We start from the raw sequence: 15,306 nt of genomic DNA on the forward strand, positions 1-15,306 counted from the left end.
TAAAGTTCATACTCATCAATAAAATGCAAAGTACCACCTTAAATTAAAACTTAAGTTTTAAATTCTTTACACTCCCGAAGACTGAGGGGGTTTGTGGATATTTTCGACTCAAGTATAAAGATTTACGTGTTGTCATGCACACAGTACTTTGTTTTATTATTACTTAAATATACTGCTAACAATAAAAACATGATTTAAATGACAACATGTTCAGGTTTTTGTGATCCGTAAAGGAGGAAAGTATCTCGTCTGTGACTGACTGATACAAAAATCTAGCTCCTGATTATCAAATAGCACAGCAGAAGAGTGCAAAGAAGAGAGAGTAAGCAGCCGGTATACTCACACTTGCGAGTCACTTCCCGTCCCGTTTAGGAGCTGTATGAGCTCCTGCTTCGTTTTTTGGTCAAGAGATGTCACTCGTTTTCCAGACGCTGTTTCAGCCTTGGCACCACGACTAACGTTTCTGTGATCACAAGAGGAGAGGAAGGAAAAACATACTGAAAACTATAGCTGTAAGAATATTACATTTCCATTTTAAATATTAACTGATTATCTATATTTATTTAATAAATCGATAATGCCATTTAAACACCTGTAGCTAGTTGATACTGTATCTTTTTTGGATGTAATATTTTGATGTTTGATATATATTTGTGTCTTGTAATCCCATGTAGGATACATCAATTTTTTGTCACAGAGCAAAACAAATAAACCACCAAAAGAAACAACTATATAACTAAATAACAAACTATACAGTGAGCAGTATACAACTGTAAGTGGCATCAAATAATGTTTTATTATTATAATATATTGAACTTGTTATTGAGTTGGGGTGATAAATAAATAAATAAAAATAAAAATAAATAAATGTTTTCCTATTTTTTTTGTACTATTACTACTAGCACTACACATACAGGCATACACTTCATGGTGCATAGTAAACATGAATGAAGGATATTTGCAAACATTTTGTTGTCGCGTACCTTTGCACAGACCAGGACACGGTGATGGGGAACTCCTCCTCCGAGCCCAACATTTCTATCAGGTTGGTTCTGCTGGGTGGACTGATGGTCCACAGAGAGTTGGAGCTGCCTTTCAGCTCAGCGATGATCAGGTCCTCTGCCAAGTAGCCCTCCAGCCACTGCAAGGCCTCCTAACCACAGAAGTCACAAAGTCATATCGTAGGCATCGAATGGAAAAGAATCTCACTGAGACGTTTTATATTATTTTTACTGAGACATTTCTCTCAATAAATCTTGGACAGTTTGCTTTGAAATTTTGCACAGACCTCCATGATCCCTAGATGATGTATCCTAAAGACTTTGGTGATCTCATGACTTTTTCATCAAGCACCACCAGCAGGTTGATATTTGTCTCGACTATCATTATTATGTTCCCCAAAGGATAAAGTGTAATAACTTTGGAGATTCCCTGACTTTTCATATTCAAATGGTCAAATACATTGTTTTAGAGCAGAAACAATCATTTGCTTAACTGATCAGCCGATTGATAGAGAAATAAATGATTAATCATTTAACTAATTTTCAAGAAAAATGCATTCTCCAGTTCTCAGTTGTGAGGATCCTATGTGATAATTAACTAAATTTCTTTAGGTTTTTCTCTGTTGGTCAGACAAAACCACCAATTTGATGAAATCTCCTTGGGATTCAGGAAACTGTGATAGGAATATCACTATTTTATAGCATTTTAAATAAAAGCATGAAAATATTCATTAGTTGCAGCCTTACTTTGGTTTATTACCATCAGCCTCAGCTGTACTTTCTGTTAACTGATAATTATAATGTTGGCAAATAGCATAATGTTAGCATGCTAACATGTTGGTGGTAATCATGGTAAACATTACCTGCATGTCAACATTTGTGAGCATGTTAGCATTTAGCACTGTTAGCACTGCTGTCTGTGTTTTTTGATACTACAACTAGGGGGCGCTAAGTTAGTACATTTTAAATCTTGCACATAGTGACTTTAAAATGAGTTGAAAAGGTTGAAAGTTACCCTTAGTAAATACCTACACCTTGTACCGTATATTCATCATGCAGTTGGATATGTTTGAGTTCATATCAGAGGAAGACAACAACTGACATCTTAAATATATATTGCAATTCTTGTACTTACATCATCAGCAAAATTTTTGATAAATTTTGTGAATTCGCTTGCTGTCACATTCTTCAGTTGTTTTTGCTGAGCGCTCATCGTGAAGATGGGCTGTGAGAAGAGAAAAAAAAAATATATACAATATATATATACATTAGCAAAGTCTTGTAAAGGCTAAACATACAAATACAAACATACAAACATAGGAAAAAAAACTATAATAATAATAACAACAACAACAACAATAATAAGAATGAACGTTTTATTTATCCTGCTACTAAAATAATAGTATGATAGTCCATAGATCAAAATATCTGACATTTCATTCAGTTTTATAGCTGTAGAACATAATCTCTATTTTTGTTTCTGTATAACCAGGAGCAGTGTTTGCTCTGAACCTGTCCCAGTTACACAATCAATCTAAGAAAGTACTACTTCAAGACATTGCTGTAGAAAGAATCACAGATTTACTTCACTGAGATCTACTTGAGCTCAAAGGCGACAGGATTTCTTGTTGTGTCAGAGGGATTTAGCTTCCAGCAGAGCACCTCTTTGGTCTTTTGTTATATCTGTTTGGTCTTTTTTTCTCAGTAAAGCACTTGGCAAGCTTGTTTTACTGTAAATGCTTTGATAAAAGAAACAGCTGCCACACCTGAAAGCCAGCCAGAGTGATTTCGAAGGAGACATCCAGCGGAGGGTTCACGACTCCGGCTACAGACTTTACGAGGGACATGAAGAGCAGCGGGAACCAGACGATACAGATCAACAGTACCACAATCATTCCTCCCATTCCGTACTTCACTACTTTCTTCTTCTTCTGGCCTCGCGGCTGGGGATACCTCTGCAGAGGGATGAGATAAAGCACAGCTGGATGTAGAGTCATGTAGAAGGGAAATGTGTTATTTGGCTTTGATGCAGTTTTTTTGAACCCACTCGTTCATTTGTTCCATCTTTACTTCAGCAGACCTGATGCAATGGCTACACGCTTTTAATACCAGGGCTATTTAAGGAAATCTATTAGCAGTAGATGCTTAATTGGACCGGGGTTATAACAGGAAAGATGGAACAAAAACATTTAGGACAGGAGGTACTTTCTCAATGAACCGGGGAAGACTGAAAGTGCACTTTAAGCAACATGGCCTTCTTCTTATCTAATTTTCAGTAAACTCTAGAGACTAACTTTCCATAAAGTTCTTTCTAAACCAAGATTTCCCTCTTCAAAAGTCATACAGCAACAAACACAAGCATGAAGGATTTTTAAAAAAAAATGCACTTTGGCAAACCACAAAAGTAAATTTCAGTCAGAATTCCAACATGACAGGTGTTTGGCTCTGAAAGTGATTTTTCACACACTAGACTGACACCACAATGATAAACACCTTCTCAGACTCTCTCCAGCATTTGAGGATGAAGATGTGAGCGTAGATGTCCTCCACACAGATCCAGCTGGACAGAGACAGCGAGGTGTCGGTCCAAACCCAGTCCATCACAGCTCGCAGCTCCGTCAGGAACGGCACCAGGCGGAAACTGGAAACAACGGAGCATGAATAAGTTATTTTGGCAAAATAAAATAAAATAAGATTAGATTCAAGATTTATTACAAAGACAGTAATGCTCCTGAATTATGTCATTTTGTTTGGGAATAGAGCGGCTGTAAAAAGCTGTGGCTCCAGCCTGCACCTCGTTGCTACTAAATACTTATTTTGACATTTTTGTTTTAATTTTTTAATTTTGCAGCATATCGACCATGAAGACTTGATTCATGCAGTCTCCTCTGAGCAGTTGATGTTGAGATGTGTCTGCTACTTGAACTCTGGGAAGGACTGATGTGGGCTCTAATCTGAGGTGCTGTTAACTGGAGATTTCTGAGGCTGGTAACACTAATGAACTTATCCTCTGCAGCAGAAGTAACTCTTGGGCTTCATTTCCTGAGGCGATCCTCATGAGAGCCAGTTTCATCATAGCGTTTGATGGTACTGCAACTTTCAAAGTTCTTGAAAATTTCCGGATTGACTGACCTTCATGTCTTAAAGTAATGATGGACTGTCATTTCTCTTTACTTAATTGAGCAGTTCTTGCCATAATATGAATTACAGCGGTAGTATAATAGAGCTATTTGTTGTATATAAACAACATCTGCATCACATAATTGATGGTCTCAAACATATTAAGAAAGCAAGAACTTCCACCAATTAACTTTTGACGAGGCACACCCGTTCATTGAAAGCCATTCCAGGTGACGACCTCATGAAACTGGCTAAGATATCAAGATATCCCACCCAAACTTGGACACGGTGTACGCTAACAGTCTACACACAAAGGCTAACAACATCAGTAAGGACCCAACCCACCCAGATCACAGTCTGTTTGTCTCTTTGCCATCGGGGGAAGAAAAACAGAGTCATCAAAGCTCAAACAAACAGACTGAGGATTAGCTTTTTCCCCAGAACTGAAGCCTCAATCAACCCCCCCCCCACCCTCCCATAGCTGATGAGGATTGTAAATATTACCACCCACCTCCCACTCCCCAACTGCTGCTAATGCACTCCAACAGTTTAATAAATACACACATCTAACTTGCTTTTACCTCGCTATCTTGTTTTTATCTTGTTCTCTACTGCTGTTGGTCACTGAGAGTTACCAAATGTAATGTATGCCTACAATGACAATAAAGTGTCTTATATGCTCTTATATGCTTATATGCTCTTATATATTACAGTTTATTGTAATTCAGTGTATGACTTCTACTAACAAATATCGGTAACTTGTATTAATTGTTACTTTAATGTTACTTAACATCCACAACATGATCTTGCAAAGCCAGACTTCCTTTTTTTTTAGTTCAACAGATCAGTTTTCAGGAGAGGCCTTTTTGTAAAATGCTGCCTCAGGTTTTCCAAAGTGGAGATATCCCAAGTTTTTGGGGAGATTTTCAGAGATTTCCAGTCATCTGTGAGCTTCACAAGCCAGAGGTTTGGATTTCAAAAAATATCCCTGATGAACAGTAAAGCTCTAAAATTTAAATTAATAATGTGCATTAGAGATCATTAGAGAACCTGACATCGTTATGGTTGCAACTAATGATTATTTATCATTATCAACAAATCTATCATTTATCTTTTTATATTAATCAATTAATCATTTAGCCTATAAAATGTCAAAAATGCTAAAAATGGCCATTTAATTCTAATCAACTATCAAAACTGTTGTCAAGTGATTTTCTGTTGATTAACTTGTTGAGTAAAATTTAGCACTAGATGTGACATGACATTGAGGTTCTGAATACTTTTATATAAGAATTAAAATTCCTAAAATAATTACTCCAATGATTTGACTTCCCCTTAAATAAATATGTTGCTCAGACATTTCTGAAACAAATAACTCCAGGTGTAACCATCCGTCTCTTTGTATTCTTTCAGCAGCAGCTGGTCGACACGCTGACATGACGAGGGCCTTGGACCTGTTTGCCCAGCTGGAAGAAATGATCCCGGCGTAACTCACCCTTGAAACAGGAAGAGGTTGACATAATTGTAGCTCTTGGTGAGGAAGTTTCCCAGCACACGGGTGGGATAACCGCAGCGGATCTGATAGGCCGACAGTCCGAAGTAGATGCACTTGACAAAATACCACATCTGAGCGACTGTGTTCTCGCTGAAACGCCTACAAATGAAAGAGAGATGAGACACAGCTCGTAAAATGAAAGGATAAAAAATGTAATAGGGTTTATTAACATGAATGTCATTTATAGACAGCGTAAAAAACCCTCACAGTCTTGCAAACAAAAAAAAACTTAATTGCCAAACAAAGATGAACATAAAAAAATGACACTTACAGCAAAAACTTTAGGTTTACACCCTCATTAATAATCAAATTTGGTATAAATAGGGACTTTTAGAGATGGAGAACTTTCAGAAAGAATTATTTATGACACATTTTCAGCATGTTTTTCTTTATTAGCTCAGTAACAGAGAGGAGAGAGATGAAAGCCACCTCCAAATATTCAAGTTTAATTAGATGAATCAGGACATTTACTGATTTTTGATTAAATACTGAATATATCTACAGTGAGGAAAGATTCAGTTCTTACTTCTCTGTGACTCCTGGCAGGATAAAGAACATCCAGAAGTGGATGCCGAAAACCAGGATGACCTGAAAGATGACCTTGCCCATAACAGACTTTCTGAGGTAGAGAGCCCGGTCCACAACCATGGTCCCAAACTGGATCAGGACCATAACCAGAAAGGGTCCCGGTACCTGATCCTCCGATAGAGAGGAAGTGATGTCTGCCGCTGAGTGTTTCTACAGGAGAAAAATGTATTTATGAAGAAAACTGAACTGATTTTTCCAGGGATTCATTTTCATCTAAATCTAAATTTAACACCTACACCAAACGCCCAGAATCCAAACACGATGATGATGAAGTCGACGGTGTCAGCGAGGAACATCAGCACATAGACGTCTGTCACTGCGCTGTACTCCGGATGGATCAAGTTATAGAAGAACTGCCGCATGGGCAGGTAGATCTCCATGAACCTACAAAGAACAGGAGTTGATTAAAACAAGAATTAAAAAAAAAAAACCAAACATTGTTGCTATGAGTGAATAAATGGGTTAAAACGTTCCAGTTGGGTCTTGTACTGCTGTTGTTAAAACCCCCAAAGGAGCACTGCGGAAATAAGTTTTTTTTATCCTGCGTCAAGCTTGAGATTTCTTGATAAGAATGTGATTATATATTAATGCTATTTATAGTTTCTTTTATTTCATTTTTTGTCTTTGCATGTCCAGTTTGATATTTGGACAAGTGTGTGTTATGTGTATGTTGTTTATGATAGAAAAAAATCAAATTAAATGACATAAAATGAAAAAACAGTCTGTAAAATATACAACATAAAGGTCAGACACCACTGGTTTTGAGAAAACCTAAATGATTGCAGTATCAGCTCTGTTCTGGATGTAAAATCTCAGAAACCACTTATACCACTGTGATTAAATTTAGACCGATAACATGTTTTCATCCTCTGTTGCAGCACTCTCAAAAATTTCACTGACTGCCCTGACGGGAATGCTGTAATTAAAGATCTACTGTAAATTAAGACCTTTGAAAGGTTTTAGCTGGTGTACGATTGGGATACGGTCTTCCACAATGAATCTTCCATTATTGTTCCATAATACTCGCTGAGCACACTTCTCATCATTGCCCTCTGTGCTCATAAAGTTACACATGTTCTAACATAATTACAGTCACGACTGTGGGAAGGTAAGCAGCTGCGGGTGGAGTTTAAGAGCAGCTGCCTCAACTTTTATGAACCAGATATCGCTCCGCTATCGTACCGCTTTATGATGAAAGCTTTTCCTTTGTAGAGCTGCTCTCTCAGCTTCTCCATGATCATCTGTTTGCGCGTCTTCTGATGGACGCCGGCCTCGCTGCCATCTTTGCGGCTGCTGTTGCGGGAAGCGGTACTTCCTGAGGAAATAATTTACATTTCGAGTTGTAAATGAACCGTGGCGAAGCGTTGCGTCACTGATGCATCCTGAGATCCATAAACAAAGGTCTTATCCAAATGTCAAGGCGAGAGACAACAAGAAATTGTGGTTTTTGTGATATAAACCTAGAGGATTCCTTTAATTTATTATTGTCGTTATGATCATTATTGTTAGAAGAGTAATAATTATGAATACATCTCTCACACATTAGTTTTAGTGCTTTGTTTAAGGAAAGTGTTAATTGTGGACTTTCCCCATTTATTCTGGTGTTTTGAACCAGTTGTCTTAATCATCCATGAGGTCACCATCAACTAAAGGACTGCAACTAATTTTCTTTATCGATTAATCTACTTATTATTTTTGAAAAAAAAATTGTTAATCCTTTTGTCTAATAAATTAAATAAACTTGTGAAAAAATCCGAAACCTAAACATATTCATTCAACGATCATAAACGCCAAAGAAAGGCAGCAAATCCTCACAAGTGAGAAACTTTAACTAGCAAATTGTTTTTTAATAGATTGTCAAAGCAGTCTGTTTATCTATTAATCAAGTAATTGTTTCAGCTCAAATAAATCATTTAAAAAAGTCCAATAACCAGGGAATAGTAGATAACACAAGGCCTTCACCTCTCTTCGATCGTCCAGAGGAGTGCAGAGATCGGTGAGAAATGTGCGAGCCTCCGCTGGAGCTCTTGCGACGCTGGTAGGTCTGCTGTTGGGGGAAATGCACCTGGACATGCTCTGAATCTATGGAGGTCCCAAAGTTTATAGATTTCAAAGTATGAGTGGAGCCTCTCCTCTCATTGATCAGTGAGGAGGCAGGTTCAGACTCCTTCTCACTCTCCTCCTTGTCTTTTACTTCGTCCTCGGACACACTCTGACGAGGTGGCTCTTTCTTTTCTTTGGGGTTGTCCTCGTCCCACAGACCATGACACTGGAAGTGGAAGAAAAAGGAAAAAAGCAGGAATATTTTGTTTATCTTATTCCGAAATCAATTGAGAGCCTGGTTCTGGGAGTGCAAATGCAGTCTAGAGTTTGTTTCATTCATTAAGAGAAGAGAGAAACAGAAAGTGAAAGACACAGGAGAGAAACGGACACATACCCCTCTGAATCAGGTCAATACTGGTCTTTCATTTGATATTGGATATAAGCTGGCCTGTGCTGCTAAAAGCTGATATTATTGATGATTGTACTGACCACAGGTACATAAATAAATTGATAAAACCTGCAGTGGACTTTCGTTTTTATTTTATTTTACCACTTCTTTATTTTCTTTTAGTTTCTCTGTTCTCTGTAAATTGATTCCTAATTAATCCTCAAGGCAGTTACGCATCACAGAGTTTGCCTTACAGGTGAATAGATGTGGACCAATTAACAAACCCACAAACATTTCATCAATTAAAGTTTCAGTTTTTATGTGTTTAAAAATGGCTTTTCTAAAGTGTTAATAAGAAAATTTTACAAACAGTATTATTGAAATTTCATGGCCTGATTATAGATAACTTTAAAGATACTTCATATCAGCAAAAAGTACAGAGTATTATCACCTTGAGTTAAACAAGACTAAGAATCTACAGCCATGCTAGCGGCTTTATTTAGGTAAAAAGTGCTGAGAGCTAAATGCTAACATCAGAATGCTAACATACTCACAATGACAACACTAACACGCTGATGTTAAGGAGGTATAATGTTTACCACGTTCATCATGCTAGTTCAGTGTGTTAGTGTGCTAACATTTGCTAATTAGCACGAAGGGCGGCACATGGGAAAGTTTTGTAGGTATTTGGTAATAAACCAAATTATTGGATGATTTGAAATTCTGACGTGATGACTGCGCTAGAAGAAAAGTTAAGAGATCAGATGAAGTGAAGTGACTACACTTCATCCCAAAGGTGATGTGAATGTCTGCACCAAATTTCTTGGCAATCCATGTAATAGTTGTTGAGATATTTCAGTCTGGACCTAGTTGATCCATATTGCCATCCATAGAGCCATGTGGCTAGCGTGGCTAAAATATTGGTATCAGCCTTAAAGGGAAGCCTGTATAGAACAGTTATATCTCAGTGAAGAACTAACAGTGTGATACTGTGTGAGATATTTAGTTTTAACATATTCTGACTTTGCAGCACCTTCAGGATGGATCTGTGGAAGAAGAGAGCCAGTAACTGGACCAGGTCGTAGTGGACGTAACCATCCTTCTTCTCTACACCAATGATGTTTGGAGGGTGATACGGTTTATTCTTATCTATCTTGTTCTGGTTGAAGGGGAAGAAACCAAACTGGAAGAAGTATTTGATGACGATGGTGACCTGGAGGGAAAAGAACGAGAATGTCAGTGAAGCTTTTCAAAACTAAAGATCGAGATGAAGCTTTGGGATGAAAAATAAAAGAGACTGTTGTAAAATATTGATTAAAGATTGAGTTATCATCTTACTATTAGACTACAGTGCAATCACCTCTCTGATACCTGATGCTTTAAACTTTGTTGTGCATACACTGATGCAACAAATTGATCTTTACATTCCTGCCTGATGGATTTTAGTGTCAAAAAGTGTTTACAAATTATAATAAATTGATTGTCTTGACTTAAAAAATAAAAATATAAAATGTACTTCTTGAAGGATGAGCAGCAATGTCATATAAAACAGACAAAATCACACCACTTGATTTGACGTGTTTTATATTGTGAAGGTTGTTAAAAAGTGATGTTGTGGAAATTACATCCTCGCGTCTGTACCTCAGTAAAGACGATGGCGGTCATCCAGTAGCGTTTGCTTGGCCGGGGGACAGACAGCATCGCCCAGAGGAAGATGGTGATGGGAAGAACCAGTGTGACACAGGAGGCCGACACCATGTGGTTGATGATGATGACCAGGTAGCACACCATCTCCGAGTGGGCCACCAGCATGTTGTAGAGGGCGTAGCAGAGCTGGAGGATCAGAGGCTGACTTTCGTAGAATTGGTCTGAGTGCTCCAGCTCCTCATCATAAAACATCCTGGACAGAAAGAGAGAGAGGACTGTTTATGGAAATCTTTAATCAAAATCCATGAAATCAAAACTTGCAGATTATTCTTGCTTTACAAAATGATGACCAGTGCCTTCAGTATAACGTGTGTGGCCAAAGGACCAAAATCTGAGACAAATCATATTGTGCCACAGTTTCACAGGTGCACCTCAATCCCAGTCTTCCTCGGGGGAAACTGACCTGAAAGTCTGGCTCCTTGTACAGATATTTTTGTTGTTGTCCTTGTGGGATGTGCAGCAGTTTATTTTAGTGACAAAGTAGTGAAACTGATGATGTAATTGGGATCAATTGAAATTCATTAATATCAGTTCCAACAGGATAGCAGAACCATGATGATTCTTTTTTAAAACACCTTACTTTGAGGACTAGAAACATGTTTTACAAGTAAACAATTTTTATGCATTTTATAAATTAACCAAACTCCTCAAACACTTTTTTTAATTCATACAACACTGTTGTCAATAGTCTAAAGTAAAATATCAAAGATAGCAACATCATGGTTTATATCATCTGATAATAATATCACATCTGATCCTCTGTGACTTTGTGGCTTGGGACGCCCACCATGAGCATCAACGTCTCTGGTTCGAGTCCAGCTGGAGAGCTTTGTTGCATCTCTCTCTACTTCATTTACTGTCACTGTCTAATAAGGGCATAAAATGCACCAAGCACGACAAAGCACTCAATGGCAATGTTCAGTACTTGACAGTACTTAAAAACTACTAAGATCAATACCCAGACCTGTGGACAGCACACACATGTACCTTACAACGTTAAGGTACTATGTTTTAATTCTAAAATCATCAAGATGAATCTGCAGCAGAGAATCTGAGACAAATATCTGTTGAATCTGATTCCTGTGGAGGCTTCATGCTGAACAGGTTTCAGTTGTTTTTGGACTTACTTGTTGAGCAGCAGTTCGCTGGCGGTCAGCTCAGTGGTCATAGAGGGCAGCACGATGTCGGACCTGCTGTCTGAGCGACTATCAGAGGTCATAATCATACGCCTCTTCCTATCCATGTCGCTCTCGTCATCACTAATTTCCAGACGGTCAAAGCTGACCGCCTTGCTGTAGCTGGGAGGCACGTCAGCGTCTGATATTTTGGATGCGTCTGTATCAGGGGTGTAGAGCAGCCCTGCTCGCCCTTCGGTCTGCATGAAGTCCTGCTGTCCTCCTCCGTCCTCACTCTCAGTGACAAAGTCCTTCTCCTGGGCAGATTCTGCTTCCTCCAGCCTGAGGGATGGACCCTCATCTGGGCCAAAGGACTCCCAGTGAGCCTCTTCTCTCTCCTCTGTCTCCTGGTCCTGTGGCACCTCAAGTCCTTCCTCATCTTCCAGCCTCTCCTCCCTCTCCTGCCTCTCACCCTCCTCCTCCTTCTCCTCCTCCTCTTCTGTCTCCCTCGGTTCTCCATCACTCCAGGGACCACCCTCCGCCCCCTGACTCTCATCCAGCTGTTGGGATTCCCAGGGAACCTGCTGCCTGTCCTCCCCTTGATCCTGCTCATCTTCCACTTCTTCTATGGTGTCTGTGGTGCCCTGTCTGGAGTAGAGCGTGATACACTGGGTGGCTTCGCTGCAGGAGACAAACGGAGCAGAGTTTGGGTCAATCTGCATTCAGAATAGTCGGTTCAGATGTTTTACAATATAAAAAAAATGGGAAGTGGAAGTCTGCCAGAGCAAAAGTAATCAAAATGTACACAGAATAAACTCTTCCTGAAGTGTGTATTTCGTTGAACACTGAAACAAGAAAAGTGATTTTTATTCCAACCCTAAGTAACAGAAAGTTGAGGATGAATTAAGTATGAAATCGTTTTTTATATCACTGTTATTGGGTGAAATAAGGACATGCATTTTTCTGGTTATCTTTGGGTTTTTGAAAGGATGTAAACATTATGGTTATAGAAAAGTCATGCAATGCTTCAACTGAAATTAAAAATCAACAAAAAAACGTAGATGCAGGATTTTCACCCAACAGAGATATATTCATCTTTTGATAATGAATCACAGTCACAATGACACTGCGCATGTCAGTGTCATCGCTAAGAGACACGGGGGTGTGTATATGGGTGATGCAGCGGCCGGGCACCTGGACACGATGCTGCTGCCGCTGTCCATTGATGAAGTGGACACATCAACGCCGTACATCTTACGCAGTTTGGGCCTGGCTCGCTCGCTGGTTTTGGGAATGTTCTCGGACATTCCGTCGAGGTCTTCCAGGGTGGATTGACGAGAAAACAGCGTGGTGGCCTCAGTGAAGTTACTGAGAGTCGGTGAGAGTGACAGATGGGTTGTGTTAAGGGGGGATGAGATGGGATGTATGTTAGATAACACAGACAGACAACGTTTAACCCAAATTAAACATGAAAACCGAGCTGGAGAATGACCTGGATGATCATTATGTGACCATAAAAAAACATGAGATGCAGTAAAGAATGAGGATGAAATGGCTCAGTGTGATGAGAACATGCCTATAAGTGGCTGCTATGTACATCTTAAAGTGTCGGTTTACCCAAATAGCAACAACAACAAAAAAATCTCACTTACTGTACCTTAAGGGGTTTCTACTAGAGCTTCAATGATTAGTAGATTAATTGATGATTGATTTTTATAATCAAATAATCGTTTAAGTAACTTTTCATGCAAAATGCCAAACATTCATTGTTCAAGGCTCTTAATTTGAAAATTTGTTGCTTTTCTTGGACTTACATTACCGTCAATTTAATATTTGGGGGTTTTGTACTACTTGATTGGACAAAATAAGACATTTCCAGACGTAACCTTGGACTCCAGGATGTTGTTATGTGTGTTTTTCACCATTTTCTGATGTGGTCTGATTGATTCATTAATCGAGCAAATAATCAGTAGATTAATCGATGATAAAAAATAATCCTTAGTTGCAGCCCTATTATTTATTGTAGCCATGCAGAGAGTTTTGGTTTTACTGGCCAAGAGTTTGAGATTTCTGTCATTTTATATTAATAGAAAAAATAGATTTAAAAACACTGGCAACATCTCTTTCCAGAAACAATGTCCCAGTTTTTTTGGATAATTTATTAAATGTCATGTCTAAAAAACTCTGACAAATAACCATAACTTCATGCATGTCTACTGTAGATATGGGAGAGCCAACATGTTTATGTAATTTGATTGTTATCCTTTTGTGTATCTATTATGGCACATAAACTACTACTGAGACCTGTGCAGAACATGTAACCTCATGTGGAGCTACAAGGATCATAAAAGGGCCTCTATCAGTAATGCAGTGGGCACTGATGATGAGTGACTGTTGTTATGACAACAAAAGGACAGATTATGTTTTCACCACTTCTTTCTTGACGATAAACAATAGCCAATGACAACACATGAATCTGAGGCTTTTTGTGAGTGAAAGGTTGTTTAAATTTTACAACCTGGGCAGAAAAAGAAAGTTAAGAAAGTCAATCTATTCTTTTGTTGTTCCTCTAAAAATCAGTAAATATCTAAATCATTCACGATGGGGTATCTATCTGATTTCCCATGTTGCGTTTGAAGCTGTGTACCTAGACATGCTGTCTCTGGACGCTGTGGAGTCCTGGCTCTCCATGTTGTAGCCTCTTCGCCTTCTTCGGAACCTGCTGGAGCCCGAGGCAGACTCATCCTCGCTGAGCTGATCCATACTGGCCTGCCTGGACATGTTGAGCCTCATGGCCTTCTGATAGTAGACGTGGATGCTCTCTCTGGACGGCACATTTCCCTGTTAGGAGGAGAGGGGTTAATCATTTACTGGTGCTCTTAATCACCTTGAATATGCTTATAAATGTTTAAGTAACCAGACAAATTAATTTATTAACTCTTCTTCTATGTGTCAAAACTCAGCGCGGAGGATGATGTACCTTTTTAACCTCCCTGGTCAGCATGCAGCGCTCTATACGCAGCACAGTGGAGATGTCAATGTATTCCCTGCACATGTCATTCATCCACTTGGTGAAGCTCTCCACAGTCGTCTGGAAGAGCACCCAGGTGAACTTTATGATGTTGAACACTCTCTTGATGATGTTATCTGAGAAAGGACACATGACACGGAGGTTGTTTACAGTGTATTATTCAAATTCAATTTCAAAACCTCAGTCACAAAAATTTAAATCTTCAGGCTGCACAAAAGAACTTGCACTGGAGGCCCCTGATAGCCGTGAAAAGTTATATTTTTATGGTAATTTCAGGAAATTATGCAAAGTGATGTGAGTAAATTTCACAGCCAACTGACAATTATCATCAGCCACCGAAGGATATAAAAAGAGAAAAGAAAGGCAAAATATCTAATGTTTTGGATGGGGCACCCTGCCACACCTCTAAGATTTTCACCTCATCACTTCTTTTGAGTGGAGCGTCCTTATCTGACATCAACATTTCATTTGTATCAGCGGGTCTTATTTAAGGAAAACAGGGGGCTCCTCTTAAAGCTGCTCTTGGGGCAGTTGTCTTAAAAAAAACTCATTTTGGAGCTTTGCAATAGAAAAATCTGAAATGCTGACACTATTACAACCTGTCACATTTTATGACCCATAGACAAAGAAAGACAATAAAAACAGTAGTACAGTAGTGATCTATACAATATGTGTTCCTTTTGTGCCCGATTCCTGATTTATTGTTCCCAGTCCAGTGTTGCATATAAAGCATTAAAGCATGTTTAGACTCAGAAGAA

The 15,306-nt window shown here is 38.9% G+C and overlaps 1 protein-coding gene across 3 annotated transcripts in view; it reads right to left on the reverse strand.

Annotated features, from left to right (window-relative positions):
• Positions 1-15,306, reverse strand: part of LOC137194489 (piezo-type mechanosensitive ion channel component 2) — a 96,377-nt gene that overhangs the window by 4,814 nt on the left and 76,257 nt on the right. For 2 of the 3 annotated variants that reach the window (XM_067606433.1, XM_067606434.1), the window contains 16 exons: positions 14,498-14,664; positions 14,165-14,358; positions 12,712-12,885; positions 11,530-12,198; positions 10,337-10,595; positions 9,729-9,908; positions 8,227-8,533; positions 7,447-7,579; positions 6,501-6,648; positions 6,203-6,414; positions 5,617-5,775; positions 3,495-3,642; positions 2,768-2,956; positions 2,137-2,226; positions 984-1,153; positions 344-463 (listed from right to left, as the gene is read on the reverse strand). In XM_067606433.1, the coding sequence (XP_067462534.1) occupies positions 344-463; positions 984-1,153; positions 2,137-2,226; positions 2,768-2,956; positions 3,495-3,642; positions 5,617-5,775; positions 6,203-6,414; positions 6,501-6,648; positions 7,447-7,579; positions 8,227-8,533; positions 9,729-9,908; positions 10,337-10,595; positions 11,530-12,198; positions 12,712-12,885; positions 14,165-14,358; positions 14,498-14,664 (3,319 nt within the window). The remainder of the gene's footprint in view (positions 1-343; positions 464-983; positions 1,154-2,136; positions 2,227-2,767; positions 2,957-3,494; positions 3,643-5,616; positions 5,776-6,202; positions 6,415-6,500; positions 6,649-7,446; positions 7,580-8,226; positions 8,534-9,728; positions 9,909-10,336; positions 10,596-11,529; positions 12,199-12,711; positions 12,886-14,164; positions 14,359-14,497; positions 14,665-15,306) is intronic. The other variant, XM_067606435.1, reaches the window with a different exon arrangement.

Source organism: Thunnus thynnus, chromosome 12, assembly GCF_963924715.1.
Source record: "Thunnus thynnus chromosome 12, fThuThy2.1, whole genome shotgun sequence".
Taxonomy (NCBI): Eukaryota; Metazoa; Chordata; class Actinopteri; order Scombriformes; family Scombridae; genus Thunnus; species Thunnus thynnus.